The 14047-nt window shown below is 42.5% G+C and overlaps 2 protein-coding genes across 2 annotated transcripts; one reads left to right on the forward strand and one right to left on the reverse strand.

Annotated features, from left to right (window-relative positions):
* Window positions 1–857: 857 nt before the first annotated feature.
* LOC103520686 lies at window positions 858–3946 on the forward strand. The gene is made up of 7 exons (XM_008485784.2): window positions 858–900; window positions 952–1028; window positions 1284–1386; window positions 1712–1947; window positions 2252–2450; window positions 2952–3218; window positions 3570–3946. Exons 1-7 carry the CDS (start codon window positions 858–860, stop codon window positions 3806–3808), a joined length of 1164 nt encoding a protein of 387 aa, XP_008484006.1. The 3' UTR covers window positions 3809–3946.
* Window positions 3947–4067: 121 nt separating this feature from the next.
* On the reverse strand, window positions 4068–13712 carry LOC103520687 (serine/arginine repetitive matrix protein 1-like; the record flags this gene model as incomplete). Its single annotated transcript, XM_026831711.1, has 4 exons — window positions 4068–4325; window positions 4649–4870; window positions 10603–12904; window positions 13470–13712. Coding segments are annotated over 4 exons (2916 nt in total), but the record flags the coding sequence as incomplete, so codon positions are not given.
* Window positions 13713–14047: the final 335 nt, after the last annotated feature.

The raw sequence follows: 14047 nt of genomic DNA on the forward strand, positions 1-14047 counted from the left end.
TTCGGGAGATCTATATTTCGAAGGAAAAATGACACTTCCACCAGAGTTGATCCAAGCTCTAATGAAAGTGGTGCAGTTTATTTTGCATTCCGGAGGCCATTTTTCCTAGCGAAATCACGGAGTTCAACACTTTGGATCAAACTGTAAAGGGTAAGTGGGTACCTACTTACTTTTTTTTTTTCTTTTTAGAAAAGTATAGCTCGGTAGGTATTCTTTTTCCTTTATTGGCCCATGAAAGGATCGTCATCACTCATTTGTCAAGGGTCTAGGACTGTTAGGTTTTCCTTGCCCTTGGGATCAATTAATTTTAAAGAAACCATTTTACTGATGAAAATTTGTAATGAAACAACTCGCACCTAACATGACTACCATCAGGCATGTATGACTTCTTAGTCTTGTTTACTGCACCTTTTCCAATTTTATTTGGGGTCGGCGTTACCCTCCTTCATCCTACCCCTCTTTATCTCTCCAAGTCTACACCGAAATTATCCTACACCTACACCACTACACCACCGAGGCAGGTTTAGATGAGTTGCCCATCAAGACAAAACTTTTCGGTGAATATAGCCGCATTTTATTATGTGACTTTTTTTGGAGTAATCATACGAAATTTCTCTTTGGACGTAATGGCGCCATCACACCCGCTGCCAATCTAAACTATTCCAAAGAGAAATTTCGTACGATGACTCAAAAGAGTCACATAATAAAATACGGCTTGTTTTAATTGCATTTTCGCTTTTCTTTCTCAGATATCTTCGCTTGCAAAATGTCGGATAATATTGTCTTTTGTCTTCCGACCACCAGATCTCGTTGCCCGCTTTGTCCGAGTCAGAGTGATTGGCTCGGTTCATGTAATAATGATTCAACTCGGCCGTGCTTCGGTCAGAATCTGCTTGATCCGTGTTTTGTGGTTTTAGTTCATTCGGGCTCTGTTGTTTCTGTTCTAACCAGAGGGTGGATGTGCCAAGATCCCGCTACCCTGGTTTAACCACCTGTACACACTACTGGCTGAACTGGATTGTGCTCCGGTAAGGAAATTGTACCCAGACGGTACTTCCTTCAGTCCATTTCTGGACAATTTGAACTTGTTTAATCAATTTTCTTTTCAAGTGATTTTTTAAAAGAGGTTTGATAGAGAGGACTTTAACTGCCAAGGTCTTATCGTCCCGAAATCGAAGAGAGAAGGAAGACGGGATAGGAGAAAGCCAGCTGTTCTTGGAACTTGGGAGTTTAATAGTTGCTAGCTATGTTATTTATACCCATTTCCCTCTTTATCTCTTCAGGCCAGACAAGATGAGATCGTGGTACAGGATATCATACTACCATTCGGGGAGCGAGAGTCCAAGCTATGGTCCATACCAGACGGGGTGTCTCCAGAAATCCGAGGTATGAAATATCCAACTGTCATTACTTTGAAATTGAAAAGAATAAAATTCCTTTCAAAAAATACTTATAAAATGTCACAAATATTGTTCCCACTTAATACACTCGATAAATTTTAGGACTTGATTAGGATTCGAACCAAAAACCTCCGTATTCGAAGTCCACCAAAGCGCTAATCGCTAACAGAAGTGTAGGTAGAAGGCAAGTCAAAAGAGGATTTTAAAATCTAATGAGCGCCTGGAAACTAGGTGAGTATGCAATGTGCCAAGCATAAAACAACAGTTGTCTCGTTCGAAACTCATTTCCCAGTTTCCTCTTTCTTCTTCAGATTTCATTCGGAAACATTTCCAAACCGTGGAATCCGACATTCTGGGAGAGGAAGAGGAAGGATCACTGTCAATGTCCTCATGTGTGGACATGTCCAGGATATGTCACGGCAAACAGCCGGATACCTCTGAGGAAGCCAAGGATAAATCAAAGAGGACGAAAAGAAAGAAAGTTCCCGGACAACCGGAACCTTATGTGAGGGATAGTTATGGTCAGGTTTCTGCTGATGGCTTACAGGTAAGTGACGGAATAGTATGTTTCTAGATTAGTAGAAGCTTAACCCATCTTTTCGGGCAGTTGCCCCTAGACTTTTGTATTGGAGTACCTATTGAAAATTACCTAATTCGTAAGCCTTTGGATTTATCCATACCAAATTTCGTAATATTTTATTTTTTGGTCTGATGTACTTTTTTACTTTTTACCCAAATTTTACGATCACGTGCATTTTCTTCAAGAAATAGCATCACATATCTTCTGATTTGGCATGATGTTATCAAACAATTGCCAAGCAACTGCAACTTGAATCATACTTCCCTTTCAGGTTTGGGACGATCAATGCAATCTACAGGACCACTTCACGCTGGATGTCTGCTCGGAAAACGCACCAAGTGAAAACCTACACGTCGAGGAGAACCAAGAAAATGAAGTAGAAGATGTGGTGACACCAACTGAGGAAAATGCTGTCAGTCCAGAAGAACAGAAAGCTGAGGCGAAACCAGAGACTCCGAAGCAATCTTTCGGTAAGATCCAAGTCATTTGATCACCATTTTCTAAATCCAAATGTTGTTGTTGTTGTTGTTGTTGTTGTTGTTGTTGTTGTTGTTGTTGTTGTTGTTGTTGTTGTTGTTGTTGTTATTATTATTGTTGCCAATTTAGACGGTAACATTAACATAGCTGTACTTCTCCCTCTCTATAATCAGCTAAATTTAAATCATCAACTGTGGTGAAGCTGAGAGTCTCTTCATAATTTTTGTGGATATCACAGCATTACTAAAAGCCTCCTCTAAGAATTCTGTCACCACTTGTTTGCTAGGTTGCTACTCATTACCTACTGACTTTCCATGTCCGGAAGAACCATTGTCATATGTTGAGCCAGTGTTGCAGTCTTGATATTGGTGTTATTTGCTGTAATGAGGTCTTCTTGGGTACATTGTATCTCGAGAAAAGTAGCAGAGACCAGTAAAAGTGCCATATCTTTTATAGTTGTTCTTACGCATTTAAAAATTCCTTTTGTATTTCAGAGCTAGGTTCCGTCCAGTCTCTGGTGGCGTTGCCCAAAATGGAAGCCGAAATCGACCACGAGGTTCCATCTCTGAGGAGTGGCCCGTGTGAGGCCGATGTGTGTCAGTACTCAGACGTGGACCGGGTACCTAGTGAACTTTTACATTACGGGTCACTCCAGGACGTGAGGGAGGGGGAGGCTGGGGGAGAAGGAGTGGAGGAAAGTCAGGGGGAAAGTGACCTCAGCCGCACGGATGATCAGAGCCGAATCACGTTGAAAACGATAGGTAAGGAACTAAACGAATGAGGCTCCGAGGGAAAGGAACTAGCGCTGCTCACAACTTTACCTTTAGCCACAGGTCGCTCAAATTTTGCAGACAGCTTCCATAATTAATGATGATCACAAAAGTCCGCGGGCCGGACCTCGAGAAATGTACGGTTCGGCCGCTATTTAACGCCAAATCTTTGAAAGGTACGGTTCGGCCGTTATTCCGAACCGAAGTTCCGCTATTTAGGGCTATACAGGGATTTAAGGTCTACAATTCACTGAATATCTATTAATTTGCTGACTACACAAGTGATGACGAGAGGGTTATTTATATTTTCGTTTTCTTAAAGTTTGCCGTTTTGTTTCACAGGCGAGATCCTTCTTCGTTACCATGTACCAGGGATCGGACCCAAGATCCCCCAGTGGCAGATCGAGCAGGTACTCAGCTTCATGCTTGTCATGGCACAAAAACAAGATGGCTACGTTATGCCCCGGAATATACAACACCGCAACTGTCCGCCACTGGACAAACTGGAAGAGTCCATCTCTTCGGACAAAGCGGATGATTCCAACTATAATAGTTTGAACTCGGGGGATGTGAGGTTTTGAAGAGTTAGAAGGGATGGAAGATCTTAAAGATGGGTGATTTTTGAGAGCTTAAAGGTAGATGGTTTTGGAGCATTAAATAATAGATAATGTAGTTTTGAAGCTGGGAAGTGTTGAGCATAATAAAGATGTAAGATATCTTTGGACAAAACGGTGAATTTCAACTATAACAGTCTGAACTCAGGGGATGTGAGATTTGAAAAGGAATTTTGAGTTACAAGAGATCGAAGATATAGTCACAAAAACATTAATAGATGTTGTGTTTTAAAGGCGGGAAGAATTATTAAAGGTGAGAAGTATTAAGCATAGAATATTCAAAGTCTCGAAAAGTACAGACTACCAACTGGACCAAGATATATGCGTTTGAAGAGTCAAAGATATGTATGATTTAAAAGTCCCAAAGATAAAAAAATTCTTACCTTATGGATGTTGTTGTGATGAATAGTAGAAGTCTGTGGAGTACTATCGTGAATTTTCACATCGTCCAGGTTTACTTTGTTGCCCGCATAACCATCACCTTCTGCAAAAGACAGAATAGAATGGAATATATTTTGTTTATCTTGCCCAAATGAGACTAAAAAGTCCCTTTACCACAGCAGCCTAAACATAACATAGATATGATTATCCAACCTAGTTAGCTCGATTGGTAGCGCGTCTGTCTTGTAAGCGCTAGGCCGCGGGTTCGATTCCCGCCCGGGGAGGATTTTATCCTGATGGTATAATGTTCGTTCTCGGAACGGCTGGCTTTCTCCTATCCTGTTCATTCTCTCTTCGATTTCAGGACGATAAGACCTTAGCAGTTACAGGTCCCTCTATGAAACCTCTTCAAAGAGGGAAACCTACCATCATCCGATGATTGTGGTGTAACAGGGGCAGCAGGAGGAGGCACCTCGTTGCCTAGCAACTCGTCAATATTCTTATGACGCCCGATGAAGTTGTACTGATCCCGGGACACTGGACTCTGAGTCCTGTAGGAAGCCAGCAGCTGATCTATGAGAGGTTCTTCCTCTTCCACTTCGTCAGTGGGGTCCTCGGGGGCGCTGGTTGTAATGGTGGGCGGCTGAGCTGAAACGAAAAACAGAAGACTCGTTGGGGGTAGAAAATTCGAAGTTAGTTCCCCCTATTTAAGAGATTCACAAAAGACCACTCGGAGGCTTAGGCTCTCTAACCATGGTCCATATGAGACTGAATTCTGAAGATTGTAAGTAGAGCAAAATTTTCAAAAATTCGCCCGTGGAGTGGCTCGCCCCGAATCGGCTTTATGGGATTGCGGCTCCCGAAGCTAGGTAAGGTTAGTAGCCACCCCCTGGTTTACTCTAATCCAAGTTTAATGAAACAACTAAATTGTACCCAGACGGTACTTCCTTCAGTCCATTTCTGGACAATTTGAACTTGTTTGATCAATTTTCTTTTCAAGTGATTTTTTAAAAGAGGTTTGATAGAGAGGACTTCAACTGCCAAGGTCTTATTGTCCCGAAATCGAAGAGGGAAGGAAGACGGGATAGGAGAAAGCCAGCTGTTCTTGGAACTTGGGAGTTTAATAGGTGCTAGCTATGTTATTTATACCCTTTCCCTCTTTATCTCTTCAGGCCAGACAAGATGAGATCGTGGTTCAGGATATCATTCTACCATTCGGGGAGCGAGAGTCCAAGCTATGGTCCATACCAGATGGGGTTTCACCAGAAATTCGAGGTAGGTATGAAATTTAAATTTATCTTTGAAAGAAATATAATTCCTTTCAAAATTGATTATTAAGTGTCACAAATTTTGTTCCCCACTAAATACAACTCGATAAATTTCATGACTTGATTTGGACTCGAACCACCAATCTCCATATTTGAAGTCCACCACCGCAATCAGCCGCATATCTCTGAGGAACCACTAACAGAGTTAAAAGAGTATTTAGAAAACTAATGAACGCCTGGAAACTAATCGACTATGCAATGTGCCAAGCATAAAACAAGAGTTGTCTCGTAGATTTGAATGTACGTTCAAAACCTATTTTCCTCTTCCTTCTTCTTCAGATTTCATTCGGAAACATTTCCAAACTGTGGAATCCGACATCCTGGGAGAGGAAGAGGAAGGATCACTGTCAATGTCCTCATGTGTGGACATGTCCAGGATATGTCACGGCAAACAGCCGGATACCTCTGGCCATGGGCTAAAAACGACTTTTTTGACATCAGGGGATCCCAAAACGGATATTTCCAACCATTCCCCGATTTTGAAAATTTGGACCGATTGCAATACTTTCATTAGGACTTCTGCAAGGACAAGCTTCCAGTCTTGCTATGGTCACTGGCATCATGGTAGGAGGGACTGCTAGAGCGACTCATCTTGTGACTCTCCTCATTACTGGATTCTCCTGATAGTTTCACGCCAGCCACGGGAGCCAACGCACGCACGATAACACTACGCGGATCTGAATTACTATTGGCTATCGGTGGTTTGTCTACCGACTTTGCAAATTCCTGTATGAGACTATACGCATGCGCTTTGAACATTTCCTCTGGTTCTTCATCTTGGTTTTCTTCCTCTGTACTATAACTACTATCCTCTTCTTCCTCCTCACTGCTACTGCTAGGTTCTGTGGTGGCTGTCCGATCACCATTTTCTAAATCTAAATGTTGTTGTTGTTGTTTTTTTTTGTTGCCAATTTAGACGGTAACATTAATATAGCTGTACTTCTCCCTCTCTATAATCAGCTAAATCTAAATCATCAACTGTGGTGAAGCTGAGAGTCTCTTCATAATTTTTGTGGATATCACAGCATTACTAAAAGCCTCCTCTAAGAATTCTGTCACCACTAGTTTGCGAGTTTGCTACTCATTACCTACTGACTTTCCATGTCCGGAAGAACCATTTTCATATGTTGAGCCAGTGTTGCAGTCTTGAGTCTTGATATTGGTGTTATTTGCTGTAATGAGGTCTTCTTGGGTACATTGTATCTTGAGAAAAGGAGCAGAGACCAGTAAAAAGTGCCATATCTTTTATAGTTGTTCTTACACATTGAAAAATTCCTTTTGTACCTATTTCAGAGCTAGGTTCCGTCCAGTCTCTGGTGGCGTTGCCCAAAATGGAGGCCGAAATCGACCACGAGGTCCCATCTCTGAGGAGTGGCCCGTGTGAGGCCGATGTGTGTCAGTACTCAGACGTGGACCGGGTACCTAGTGAACTTCTACATTACGGGTCACTCCAGGACGTGAGGGAGGGGGAGGCTGGGGGAGAAGGAGTGGAGGAAAGTCAGGGGGAAAGTGACCTCAGCCGCACGGATGATCAGAGCCGAATCACGTTGAAAACGATAGGTAAGGAACTAAACGAATGAGGCTCCGAGGGAAAGGAACTAGCGCTGCTCACAACTTTACCTTTAGCCACAGGTCGCTCAAATTTTGCAGACAGCTTACATAATTAATGATGATCACAAAAGTCCGCGGGCCGGACCTCTAGCAATGTACGGTTCGGCCGCTATTTAACGCCAAATCTTTGAAAGGTACGGTTCGGCCGTTATTCCGGACCAAAGTTCCGCTATTTAGGGCAATACAGGGATTTAAGGTCTACAATTAACTGAATATCTATTAATTTTAAGTCTTACAATATTTCACTGACAAATTTGCTGACTACACAAGTGATCACGAGAGGGTTATTTACATTTCGTTTTCTTAAAGTTTGCCGTTTTGTTTCACAGGCGAGATCCTTCTTCGGTACCATGTACCAGGGATCGGACCCAAGATCTCCCAGTGGCAGATCGAGCAGGTACTCAGCTTCATGCTTGTCATGGCACAAAAACAAGATGGCTACGTTATGCCCCGGAACATACAACAAATACTAGTTCATTTCCTTACCCTATAGTAAGGAAAGTAATTGTTGTAGCCAAACCAAGCAAAGTTGTAGCCAAAACCAAATGTCAGCCCAAAGCAATCACCCTCGTCAAGACTGATTGAGAGGCTGACGAAAAACGCCGACCCCGTCTGTACACGGGAAAAGGCGAAGAATAAGAAGAAGATAGTAAGAAAAGTCATGTAACCGGATGAAATTCTGTTTATTTTTTGCCGCAGGTATGAACTGGATTTATCAAGCGCCGCAGATCCTCATTCCGCCGCAGTTGCCGCTCGTCCTGATACTAGTTCATTTCCTTACCCTATAGTAGCAATCACCCTAGTTAGGACTGATTGAGAGGCTGACGAAAAACGCCGACCCCGTCTGTACACAGGAAAAGGCGAAGAATAAGAAGAAGATAGTAAGAAAAGTCATGAAACCGGCTGAAATTCTGTTTATTTTTTGCCGCAGGTATGAACTGGATTTATCAAGCGCCGCAGATCCTCATTCCGCCGCAGTTGCCGCTCGTCCTCAAGCAATACATTAAAGCCGCAATTCGGACTCAGCCGCACGACCTACTCACTTGGTCCGCCTACTATTTCAAGTGCATGCATCAGGGCCTGGTGCCCCCCGTTAAGAAACACCTGGAGTTCCCCCTGTTTGCCGGCCCTGGGAGTTTTACGCCGGGATTCTTACATGTTCTTATCAATCAGGTGAGACAGGTATCAACCAGGTAAAACGGGGTTAAAATTGGGTTCCAGAAGGTGGACTAGCGGTGGACTTTGTTCTGCAGAAAAATCGGCCCACGGTTCGACTTGGGTTCTAGAAGGTACTAGTCGCGAGAGTTGCTCCGCAGTAAAAGCAGCCCAAAGTCCTAATAAATGATGGATCATTCGATGTAGCAAGTGTGGCAGCGTATAAAATTTGGTTTAAAATTATGAGCCAACACAAAGGCAAGTGTTTTGGTCTATGGTCCAAAAAATATTTAGCCATTTAGTTATCGAGTAGTAAAAAATATTTTTAGTAAAAATAAAATTTAGTACCTACAAATGCCACAAATAAAAACAATGTTAAAAAAATATGTTGAGTGCATTCTTATTCCGTTCTAAAGGGGCTCTAGTCCAAGTTTAATTGATTTTATTTTTTTCGCATTTGTGACCAGGCTAGTCCCTCGCTTGGGGCGTATATTCTCAAACATTTGGAAACCTCTATGATTTCAGCTGGGTCGGGAAGGCTATGTCCCCACCCCCCTTCTGTACGAGAAGTGGCTAGGACTTACCCTAAACAAGGGTGACTTGGACCGCATGCTCCTATTGAGACACTATAGGGGTAAAGTGGACATGGTCTATTTGGTCTAAAAAATACTTAGCCGTTTAGTTATCGAGTGACTTAATTGTCGAGTGCATTCTTATACCGTTCTAAAGGGGCTCTAATCCAAGTTTAATTAATTTTATTCTATATACGAGTAACGGTATTTGTGACCAGCATAGTCCCTCGTTTGGGGCGAACGTTCTCATGGAAACCTCTATGATTTCAGCTGGGTCGGGAAGGCTATGTCCCCACCCCCCTACTGTACGAGAAGTGGCTAGGACTTACCCTAAACAAGGGTGACTTGGACCGCATGCTCCTATTGAGACACTATAGGGGTAAAGTGGACATTGCAGAATTTGTGGCCATTGCTGCCGGCCATTTGTGTAAGGTGAGGAGGAAATTCAGCCTTATCAAAGCAATAATACTACATACTTAATCATACCTAATCTCATTCCCTTAAAATGCTCTCATTCCCTTTAGAATAATTGACCGAACGAAGAGAAGTCCATGTTTTGACTCCATTATCTCTCATAAATTCTTAAACGGTTCGCACAATTTCGATTAAATTCAGCAAATACCTCTGTTTGACATGTCATTTCGTAGAAGCTTAATCCATTCTTTAGGGCTGTCTAGCTCTTACACCTAAACCTCAGATTAGGCTTTTTGTGTATGGAGTTAAGCGGAAGGTAAAGGAGGAACTAATTATTAAAATACCATATTAGAATACATGGCTATTAAGATTAATTGTCAATCTACATACATTCTTAAAATCTCATTTTCTTAAAATGATTCCTATAGTTGACCGAAGACATGCCAGGTTCGATCTGTCAATGCGACCTCAAACGGTTAGCACGTTTTTGATTACATTTGACAAACATTTTCAACACATTGTAAAATCCAAAATTTCTAAAAATGGTGTAAGTACAAAAGTACATAGTACAATGAGTCGAACTATTGTCCATCCGTCTTAACATTCCACTGTTTCTACCTCCAGACTCTGGCAGCCACAATGACGCTGGTGTGTGAACTTCTAACCTTGGAACCAGAGGGTAAATTTAATGAGCAAATGTCCTTTAGGTGTTAACCAAGTTTGCAAAATTTCACTGAAATCGGATCCTCTGAAAAGGCAAAATAACCTTGAAATGTAGTATTTTATTCTATCCCCAATTCAGAAAAATAGATAGGGGATATTATTATCCTGCTGGGATAGGACTGAAAAGTCCCTTTTCCCCCGCAGTCTAACCAAGGTCTCATATATTTTGACAAATTATGGGGAGTACACTAAGAGATCCACAAAAAGACCACTCGGAGCCTTAGGCTCTCTAACCATGGTTCATACCTTTTGATTTTTACTATTATTATTTTTACTTTTTTTTCTGAATATCAGAATTCTTATATAATATACCTTGTTTATCCTGCTGGGATAGGACTGAAAAGTCCCTTTTCCCCCGCAGTCTAACCAAGGTCTCATATATTTTGACAAATTATGGGGAGTACATTTTACAAAATAAACCGGGGGAGATTGTAGACCAAAATTTTCAAAAATTCGCCTGTGGAGTAGCTCGCCCCGAATCGGCTTTATGAGATTGCGGCTCCTGAAGCTAGGTAAGGTTAGTAGCCACCCCCTGGTTTATACATATCTTATTTATCTGAAACAACTGATTACTTACGACGAGGTGGTTCCTTCTCCTCTGGTCCCATCCACCAGGCTCTCTCCCCAGACTCTATCCTCGTGATCAGGTACTGCTTCTTACTCGTCCTATCATAGCTCTCCAACTTGGCCACATCCGCCTGATCTTCCTCTTGCTCATTTCCTTCCAGCCACCAACACTTCTCCCCCGACGGTGTATCACCAATGCCGGACTCTGGATAGTTCCTTTTGTCTTCCGACCACCAGATGTCGTTGCCCGCTTTGTCCGAGTCAGAGTGATTGGCTCGGTTCATGTAATATTGATTCAACTCGGCCGTGCTTCGGTCAGAATCTGCTTGATCCGTGTTTTGTGGTTTTAGTTCATTCGGGCTCTGTTGTTTCTGTTCTACCCACCATGGAACATCACTGGAATCCATCTTGCGTAGGGTGAACGGTGCAGGTTTCATGTCCTGATCAGCTTGCTGCTGTTGTTGTTGTTGTTGAGTTGATTCGTCATTACTCCACCAAGGTTCATGCGTAGAGTCCATTTTTCGAATGCGAAATCCTGCCACTTCATTGTTCACTTGCTTAGAGTCATTCTGCAGATCTTTCAACTCATTCCACCAGATGTTCTGATTGGAATCCATCCTGGACATGGAGTAGTTTTGTTGTATTGGAGGTTGTTCAAGAGATTTCTCCTGTTCAGATGAAGAGCCCCAGGACACGTCTGTAGAGTTGATCGCGCGCGGTGAAGGACATCGTTTCGCCTCAGGGGAAGTTCTCTGTGCCCAGGAATTATTCTCACTCGAGTCAAACTTGCGGATGTTGAAATGCTTTGGAATGTCGCGTTGCGGAATGTTGAGATATTGTCGAGCATTCTCTGAGCTAGAGGAATCACTTTGTTTAGCAGAGGCCATCGAACTCTTGCTCTTAGACTTCTGCAAGGACAAGCTTTCAGTCTTGCTATGGTCACTGGCATCATGGTAGGAGGGACTGCTAGAGCGACTCATCTTGTGACTCTCCTCATTACTGGATTCTCCTGATAGTTTCACGCCAGCCACGGGAGCCAACGCACGCACGATAACACTACGCGGATCTGAATTACTATTGGCTATCGGTGGTTTGTCTACCGACTTTGCAAATTCCTGTATGAGACTATACGCATGCGCTTTGAACATTTCTTCTGGTTCTTCTTCATCTTGGTTTTCTTCCTCTGTACTATAACTACTATCCTCTTCTTCCTCCTCACTGCTACTGCTAGGTTCTGTGGTGGCTGTCTTCACAATGTTTTGGCTTTGGTCTAGGTTGAGTTTACTAATAGAATTGCTAAGTTCCAACATATGAGCTTCTCGAAACTCAGGACTATCAATGCTGACTAGTTTGGGGTTTCCTCCAGAAGTGGCAGACCGAGGGGACTGTGGAGGTTTGGCAGCCGTCACGCCAATGCTGACAGTTCTCAAAGGTGCTGGGGGAGGTTCCGGTATCTTGGGTGAAATGTCTCCACTACGAGGTGTATAACTAAATGCTAGTCTCGGTTTGGAATCAATAGGGCTGCTATCGTTACGCGTATAACTAAATTTGGACGGGGTTGGACTCGTGGGACTGTCGGATTTATAGCTAGTAAGTCTTGGAGATCTCGGAGCAGGACTGGATTCTTTGGTGAAGTCACTAGGTTTCATAGAGGAGCTACGGATGGGAAGGTCGGAGGGTCTGGCATAACTATAGCTACTGCTCAGTCTACTAGGTGTGTTACTAGAGAAGCGAGAACCAGCAGGGGAGGCGCTAGGAGAATAGGTAGAGGCGGGGCTTGTACTGAACCTGTTATTCCAGGAGGAGGTTCTCACTGTAGTGGGAGGAGGAGGGGGAGGGGCAGGCGGATGTTCATCTGTCTGCATCTCTGTACTCCGCATACTACAATATTTTTTACTTCTAGTCACCTCAGTCTCAATAGTTTTCTCTAGATCAGCACGTCTTTGTCTTAGAAACACAGAGTTAGAGGGTGGCGAGGGAGATGTGGCACGCGTCACCATCTTGATTTTCTTCTCAGGAAATTTATTCTCTGTCTTTGCCAGATCGAATGTCACTCTCTCAATGACACTCTTCGGATTGGCAAATTGAGATTTCTGAAGGAAACGGGATACTTTTGGTTTGTCTGCTGGAGGCTCTGGAGATTTCACCCGGGACTCAGCAGTATCGCTTGAATATTTGTCTCGTATAGAAGCAACACCACTGCCATAAGTTTTCCTGGTGGGGGGTTGCGGTTCCTCTTTGGCTTTGGGCGACAATGTGAAGTTTGTATTGCTTGAAGCTCTGGTGGGGATGAACTTATTGTCTCCGCCATACTGAAAATAACAATGATTGACAAGAGAAAATTAGAATGCGAACGATTTTTCCCGTGCCCATTTTGAATTTCCATCTACCTACATATTTCATGTGTTTAATCTGCCAAGCGTGCAGTGCAGTACATGATTAAGTACCTACGTACGTAGGATATCAAACAAAATATGATTAATTAAGTTCTTTCAAAAATAAACTCTTCGATTTCGGGACGATAAGACCATAGCAGTTACAGTTCCCTCTGTCAAACCTCCTAAAATAATAATAATAAATAAATAAATAAAATTCCTAATGGCTTATGAGTTCAAATTTAAATTGAATCAAAAAGAAAATTTGATATTAAAGAACGGTTGTTCTTGTTGGAACTGAATACTCTTTGTGAATTTTATCTAGTGATTTTCAGGGATGGAATCATATCTGCCCAAGGAGACCAAATATCAAATAATTAATTTGAAAAGTTGAACCGTTTGCAATACTTTCTCATTACTAGAATAGCGATTACTCGATTAGTAATAGAAAGTAATAAAATGTCTTTCCTTCACCCTAGAAAGTCAGACTTGAAATTCTTACATTATTGGAAGTTGGCCGATCCTTGGGATGATTTAGTCCAGACGAAAATGGCGAACTGATAGTCGATCGGTGATTGGCACACCCGAATGAATTCGAAAGCCGGTCGTTACTCAGATAGGAACTGGTTGGTCTCTCACTGCTGTTCGGTTGGGTACGTTCGTTTGCGGCGTTTGGAGCATATGAGCTGGGCCGATCATTGGTGGAGCTGCTGGCATAGCTTGGTTTACTTGTATTTCGGTTGGCCTGAAACGCATAAACCAAGAGAACAGTCAAACGGAGCAAAATAATTGATTTTTTTTCCACTTAAATCAATCAAATGAGTAACAAACAATGATTCACCTTATGAGCTAATCAGGCAGGTCAATATTTTTTCGTGTGACGAGAAAATTGGGTGTCCAATCCTTGACAGGTCCTCTAGAAAACAAACCTGAGTAAGTAAAGAATAACTTAATTATTAATGATTAAAGGTTGTTTTGCAGTCGAATTGAGGTGAAAATGAAACTAAACATGTAGAAGTAAAATTACAAATGAGACCCATTGTTTTGAGAGAACACAGAGAAATCACTGTGACAACGACT

The sequence above is a fragment of the Diaphorina citri genome, unplaced genomic scaffold (genome assembly GCF_000475195.1).
Source record: "Diaphorina citri unplaced genomic scaffold, Diaci psyllid genome assembly version 1.1 scaffold3943, whole genome shotgun sequence".
NCBI lineage: Eukaryota > Metazoa > Arthropoda > Insecta > Hemiptera > Psyllidae > Diaphorina > Diaphorina citri.

What these genes read in the sequence shown, in the direction of transcription:
- LOC103520686 (XM_008485784.2), top strand. Translation starts at nt 858, where the DNA reads ATGATTCAACTCGGCCGTGCTTCGGTCAGAATCTGCTTGATCC. An exon ending in CTGAACTGGATTGTGCTCCG is followed by an intron (nt 1,029 to 1,283) that starts GTAAGGAAATTG and finishes TTATCTCTTCAG; the next exon opens with GCCAGACAAGATGAGATCGT. An exon ending in GGTGTCTCCAGAAATCCGAG is followed by an intron (nt 1,387 to 1,711) that starts GTATGAAATATC and finishes TTTCTTCTTCAG; the next exon opens with ATTTCATTCGGAAACATTTC.